The sequence below is a fragment of the Gossypium hirsutum genome, chromosome A06 (genome assembly GCF_007990345.1).
Source record: "Gossypium hirsutum isolate 1008001.06 chromosome A06, Gossypium_hirsutum_v2.1, whole genome shotgun sequence".
Taxonomy (NCBI): Eukaryota; Viridiplantae; Streptophyta; class Magnoliopsida; order Malvales; family Malvaceae; genus Gossypium; species Gossypium hirsutum.
Window position 1 is genome coordinate 53006579 of NC_053429.1, and position 6685 is coordinate 53013263.

The following is a 6685-nucleotide window of genomic DNA, read 5'->3' on the forward strand; positions in this document are numbered from 1 at the left end:
TTAAATTTAAGGTCCTTAAATAGAAATTATACCATTATTATTATAGTGGATGATAATGGCATGACATAAATGAAGTTTTGAATTAATTTAAAGGTTAATTTTGGTTTTTGATTAGTAAAGGTTATTTTTTATTAAAAAAAACACAAAATTTGGTGGCATTCATCTTCTTAGCCAAAATTAGAATAAGAAAAGAATCCATATTATTTCATCTAGGGTTCGGTCATTTGAAAGCTAAATTGGTAAGTCATTTTGACTCAGTTTTTAATGATTTATATGTTTTTGAGATCGTTGATTCGTATTCTAGCTAGCTCGTACCTTAAATTTTGAAATTGTTAAAGATTTTTCATGTTTCCATTGTTTAATGCTTGAGTAATTTGATGATTTATGATATATTTAGTAGGTTTAATATTAGATTAATAGTTTTTGTAAAGTGATTTTTGACAAAAATGTCAAAAAGGGATTAAATTGAGAAAATGTGAAATGTGGTGGTTAAAAGTGTGAATAAATTGAAAATATGGGCTGCTAGTAACATGTATTAAATTCAGCTAAGTATGGGTTTGTACTAAATTTCATGAATTTGCAATTTTAAGTGATAAGGACTAAATTGTGAAAAATGTGAAAATTTAGAGGCAAAAGTATAAATGTGCCTTAAAGAGTGTTCTGGAATAAATTGAATGAATAGATAATTAAATAAGTTAATTTTGAATATATTTAGATCAAGAAAAGCAAAATACAGATTTGGATCGGGGAAAAGATAAAGTTATCGACTAATCGACTCAATTCGCTGTTTTCACATCTGAGGTAAGTTCGTATGTGATAAGCATTGTTACAATTATGCTTTAAATGTTTTGATATTATATAAATTGTGTTTATGAAACTATAGTCATGTTTGACGACAATTCATATATATATATATGGCACTTAGTGTGTGATTCAAGAAAGCTTCGGCTATATATGACACTTACTGTGCGATTCAGAATAGCTTCAGCTATATATGACACTTAGTGTGGAGACCGAGATAGTTTCGGCTATGTAAGGCACTTAGTGTGTGAAATTATAATAGCTTCGGCTATGTATTAGCACTTAGTGTATGAGATATCGAGTATTCGACAGTGTTCCGAAAAGGTATGAGTTAGTTACGAAATTGTACAGGTATGTATATGTAAAGTATGAGATTCAAGTAGAAGAAGTTATGAATTTTCATTTAAGCATATGATTAAGCATATGGAAGGTTTGTTGTTTTCATGAATTATATGTTATATAGTTCAAATTGATAAATTGTATATGAAATGTATGTTTAAAGGTGTTGTAAGTCCAGTAATGCTCTGTAACCCTATTCTGACGGTGAATACGGGTGAGGGGTGTTACATCTTGTATATTTAGAATCGAACTGATTTATTGATTAAGTAATTATTTATTTAAAATTGGGTGTTAAGAGTACTTAGTATATTTGGGAGTGACGCCCCTAGTAGAATATCTAGATAGGTGAGACCGAGATGGTATCCTGTCGAGTATAACTTGTGCCAAGCAGTGAGATTGAAAGGATATTTGTACACCTAGGAAGATATTGAAAATGTGACTTAGGTGGTAACCATTAGTGAAGATGAGACCAAAAGGGTATTTTTAGTTAAGGATGGTAAATATCTTAATTGAGGGTGATTTATAATTAGAGATTTAATCGATTATAGGCCGAGAACTCGCATCGTTGACACTAGGAATAAGAAATTTTATTAGTTATTTTAAGTTAATTAATATTTTAATTCTGCAACAACATTATTGATTCGTGACTCAATTATATTAATAATTATATTCGGAAATTAATTTAATAATAAATTTCTCCAATCCACAATCCTTTGGTTATAATCCTCGGAATACTTCCCAAAGTCTTTCGTTGTAACACTTTACTATATTAAAATTTGACCCATATACTTGCGACACTGCTGCTTTATTATATATCTTTTTGTTGCAGTATTTTCAGTCCAGACGTTCACACGTCTGGTTGCGGTCACCGATATAAGCCAAAATTGATCGAAATAAGTTGAAACATATCGAAATGTATCAGTTTAGGATTGAAATGGTACGTATCGACCAATGCGACCGGTACCAGTACGGTACCTACTACCATGAAATTCAAGATCCAATTGGCATAATATATGTAGATTCAGAGCTAAATATTTTTAGAATTAGAATAAAATTGACATAATGCATTATTGTTAAAAACTAATTTTTTTATTATGCCGGTTAAAAAATAGTCAACGCCATATTCTCATTAATGGTTCATGATTGGGTGACTAAAAATGATAATTTAAAACATAGGCAACCATTTATAATTTTCATAATTGAGCAACAAACAAAATTATCAATAATTGAGTAACCGTCAATGTAATTTATCATAAATTTTATAAATACTTTTGTAATTTAAATCAAATTTTTACCAGCAAAATGCTTGTTCAAAGCCGTACACGACAGATAGTCGATTGTGAATTAACCCCAGTGAAAAGTTTGGATTTCACTTCATCCATATTAATATTACAAAATCATCGGGAGCGGTACATGAAAAAAGTTAAAAATATTCAGTCGGATGGAAAAGATGCAGCCATAAATGCAATAAATTTAGGGGATAATTCTTTGTAAATGTTTACTGTCTGAACTTAAAGAGAAATTACAGCAAAACAAGTATTTGGGTATACATGCTTCTAAGCAACTATACAACAAGTCACCGCATGAGGGTCTCGGAACTAATAGAAATCTCGGATTTCAAATACACGAGCAGTGCCGTCCATGGAAACAGAAACAAGGAACTCCAGATTGGAAGAGACAGCGAGAGATTAGATGGCATGTTCATGCCCTTTGAAGGTTTCGATGCATTCCCCGGAGAGACAATTCCATATGCGTATTCTCCCATCACAACACCCTGTAGCCAAGAATTTAGATGCTCCAAGCCAAGCTAAGCAAGTCACTCCTTCCTGCAAAGTTTGTTTGACCACATCACTACAAATTAAACTTAACCAAATTAACCACGGTAGCTTTAACCATGAAGCTAACTTATGTTGACCAGTTATAATGAGTAAAATATTAGACAGGTTGAAATGATTCCAAAACCTCGTGGTTACATATGAAACGTGGTGATGAGTTTTGTAGATCCCAAATTGTAAGGTTTTGATCCATGCCACCAAAAACAGCCCAAAGAAAGCTGTCGCATATAATTTGAACATAAGATCAAATCAGTCATACAAAAACAAAGCCAGAAATGCAGTCTTCTATGGTAATATGATCATAGGTATCCCCAAGGTTCTAAACCCCACTAGGCAAACTTTAGGGTGCACTCCCTTGAGTGGCCTTGCTGAACTCATTTTAGAAGAAATCTTTTATTTCAACAATGAGCTTTGTCAGTTTACTTAAAATCTTATGGGAAATATTTCTCAAGTTGGAAACCAAAACACTCAAGTAGGTTTAGGGCATTGATCAAACTGATTTGATATTGTCGTTGTTATAATATCATGGATTCACCAAAACTCTTAAGAGAAATAATTATCTGATGAAAAATGGCAACTACATTCAAACTGGTGAAACAAGTATTGGATTAGCTGTGAGAGAGAGACAGCATCATATACACACTTTGGTGCAAACGAAACACATTCAATTGACTCCGGATTGCCATCAGTTGAACCTGTCTGAGAAGAGCAAGAACTAACAACCTGCATTGATGGCGATATTTGCAAGTTAGAGATATTCACAATGTGAAGAGAGCCATCCTTCGAACTAAGAACTAATCGATCTCTTGTAGAAGCCATACCTTCCCAGTTGTGATATTCACAATGTGAACAGAGCCATCCTTAGAACCAGTAATAGCTAAAGTTGAATCAGAACTTATAGACAAGCACGTCAGTCCTTCTGTATGATATGGATGACCTACCGAGAAAAAAATAACTACCAACAATTTAAAAGAGGACTGTGAAAACGAGAGCAAATAAATAATATGAACTCTTTTACAAATAAAATGATATTTTTTTGTGAACATGTTCACTACATTAGCTAGCTGTGACAGCTGAAGATTCCAATGCTACTATATTTGCGGTCAAACTGCATATCTCTTTAGCTCCTTGATTTCAATAGTATTTTCTCAAATCAATTAAGTTCATGGTCTTTTATATAACCTTATAATCAGGTTAGGTCTGAAATATCAATTAGGACATCTAAAATACGATTTCAGTTGAATACCTCTTACAACATGAATGCTTTCACCACTTCTTGGATTCCAGATCCTCAATGTAGCATCTTCAGAACCAGAACATATTGTTTTGCCTAGTTAAATCACATATATACTTATCAGATTTGCTCAAACAGAAAGCAAGATGCAAAAACAGAAAAAGAAGAGCAAAACAAATGATCTAACAGTAGAGAATGAAAAGTTAGTACCATCAGGGGCAAAATCACCACAGGTCACAATGGCACCATGGCCTGAGAATACATTAAGACACTTCCCATTATCAGCATTCCACATCCAAGCAGTGCAATCCTCAGATCCGGCTAAGATTAGATGACCTTTTGGGTGCCACCTAATCCACTATCAGGCAAGAAGTCCATCATTAATTAAGTTCCAAAGAAAACATATAATATTAAGAGTAGTTAGCATCCAAGTATTATTTAGTTTTACCTCAATGCCACCTCCAGGACCCTCAAGTGTGCGTTTGTAATTTCCAAAGGTATCCCAAACTTTAACAAGTCCGTCAAAACCTCCAGATGCAAGTAGTTGTCCATCACTGCTAAAGGCTAAACTAGAGACTGAATCGGTATGGCCTGCACAGGCATTGCATTTACAAGAGGTTTAATAGAAGCATAAGAAATGAAGAATGTTAGAAAAGTCAAAGGCACACACATCCACTTTGGCAAAATGCAAAAGTAATATTGGCTTCAATAAATCACTGCAGGGAAAAACTTGTACTGCAAAAAGAGAGTGAACTGTCTAGATGTTGTATTGTATCATGGCCATACCTCGGAGCTCAGAAGCCCAATCAGCATGACCTATCTTCCAAAGGAACCCCTTATCATCTCCACCCCCAGTAGCCACTAACACTGGATCTGTTGGGCTACAGGCAACTGCATAAAGTTCACCTGGAAAAACATTCATCGCATTAAGATTCTGTACAAATTCTGGTGAGTTTTCACTCTAAATTCTTTTAGTCGCATAGAGGATGACTTTCATAATGATTTTGTTTTTCTTACAAACTTTCGTAATGATGCTTGATGTTCATCTATTGTGAAAAATAGCCTTCATGAAGGAAGCTAGTAGTAAAGAGTAAATTGAGATAGAATAAACATTACAATAATCTGATGGGACAACCCCTTCTAAATATTCTAGTTCCCATTTCTATATTGATGGAATAATTTCGTAAACAATTTTAAGATCTGTTTTCCCCTTTAAGGAAATACATATTAGTTTTGACAGTTGAGCTGGTAATCAAAGCAAGTTTCTCTCAAGAACAATAGTATGGAAAATTAAAATTCAACAAACATCACTGATTATTTCCAGGAACTAATATCGAATCTCAAATTAAACTTAAAATCCAGATAAATCAAGGCCTGAACAATAAAATTCAGCCGTTTGAAGCTACCACGAAATCTAATCCCAGGTTTGAACATGAAAACACAAAACAACAACTAAAAAAAGAAATTGTTAATACCCGTATGGCCAGTGAATATGTGAATGGAATCATCTGTATCCTTAATATTTTCAGTATCATCCTCATCGTCAGCATCAGGAAGATCTGAATAAACCCACGCACAGAAAGAAAAATAAAAATAATATTAAAAGAATATAGTTACTAAGGAAACGTAAATTTAGACAGAGAGACCGAAACCTTCTTCGTCGACATCAACTTCGTGGATTATGTCGGATTCATCAACGAATACCTGGCCCTGCTCCTCGTCATCCTGGGCTGGCATGTTCTTATTTTTTTTTCTTGGTTTTTGTGTTGAAGCAGCTGTGAGAGTAGAGGCTAATAAGGGGTTTTAAAGGTGTCTCACCATGAATATATGTTTCGGTCGTAGCCTTGATGTGTCAGAACTCGTTAGATTTGACTTGTGAACCCAAACTTTGACTCGCCTCAGTAAACATCTATAATATATAAATTTTAAAAAATAAAATTAATTGACTGTTATAAAGAAGGTTGATTCAATTGAGTTTTTAATGATTAAAAAATATTAATTAGTTTTATTAATTAATAAAAATTATAAGTTGATTGATTTGATAGTTAATTTTCTTCACATGATTAATAGAAATTACTAAAAATTATCTCGTGCGAGTAAAAATAATTTTTTAAAATGTACATACAAATAAATTTGAACAGCATTGTTCAGATTAATTTTGGATGAATAAATTTTTTTAAAAAATTATAAAAAATTATTGAAAATTATAAAAAATTCTAAAATATGTATAAAATATTTTGTTAAATATGACTCCTATTTTCAGTCAAATTTGAGAAATAATTTTTCAGTTAAACTCTATTTACTTGTTTCAATCAAACACTGATTAGTTTAGATTATTTTATTATTATTTGACCTATGAATTTAGCCTATAAATAGGCTCTTTTACAACCTTAGAAATACACTCCCATTAGAGATTAGAACTCATAACACATTTAGATAATTTTGTGTTTACGTTTTGTGGATTTTTTGTTTTCGT

General features: G+C 32.6%; 1 protein-coding gene across 5 annotated transcripts; it reads right to left on the reverse strand.

Annotated features, from left to right (window-relative positions):
- Nucleotides 1-2582: 2582 nt before the first annotated feature.
- On the reverse strand, nucleotides 2583-6070 carry LOC107962146 (angio-associated migratory cell protein). 5 transcript variants are annotated; one of them, XM_041115555.1, is made up of 10 exons: nucleotides 5862-6070; nucleotides 5685-5768; nucleotides 4996-5115; nucleotides 4658-4800; nucleotides 4420-4567; nucleotides 4222-4305; nucleotides 3797-3930; nucleotides 3557-3698; nucleotides 3103-3193; nucleotides 2583-2966 (listed from the first exon to the last, which is right to left on the reverse strand). In XM_041115555.1, exons 1-10 carry the CDS (start codon nucleotides 5944-5946, stop codon nucleotides 2957-2959), a joined length of 1041 nt encoding a protein of 346 aa, XP_040971489.1. In that variant the 5' UTR covers nucleotides 5947-6070; the 3' UTR covers nucleotides 2583-2956. The 5 variants fall into 5 exon arrangements, with proteins under 5 accessions (XP_040971489.1, XP_040971488.1, XP_016753881.1 ...); XM_041115554.1 differs by having other exon boundaries at nucleotides 3619-3698; nucleotides 5862-6066; XM_016898392.2 differs by having other exon boundaries at nucleotides 3797-3912; nucleotides 5862-6065.
- Between the last annotated feature and the right edge of the window lie 615 nt (nucleotides 6071-6685).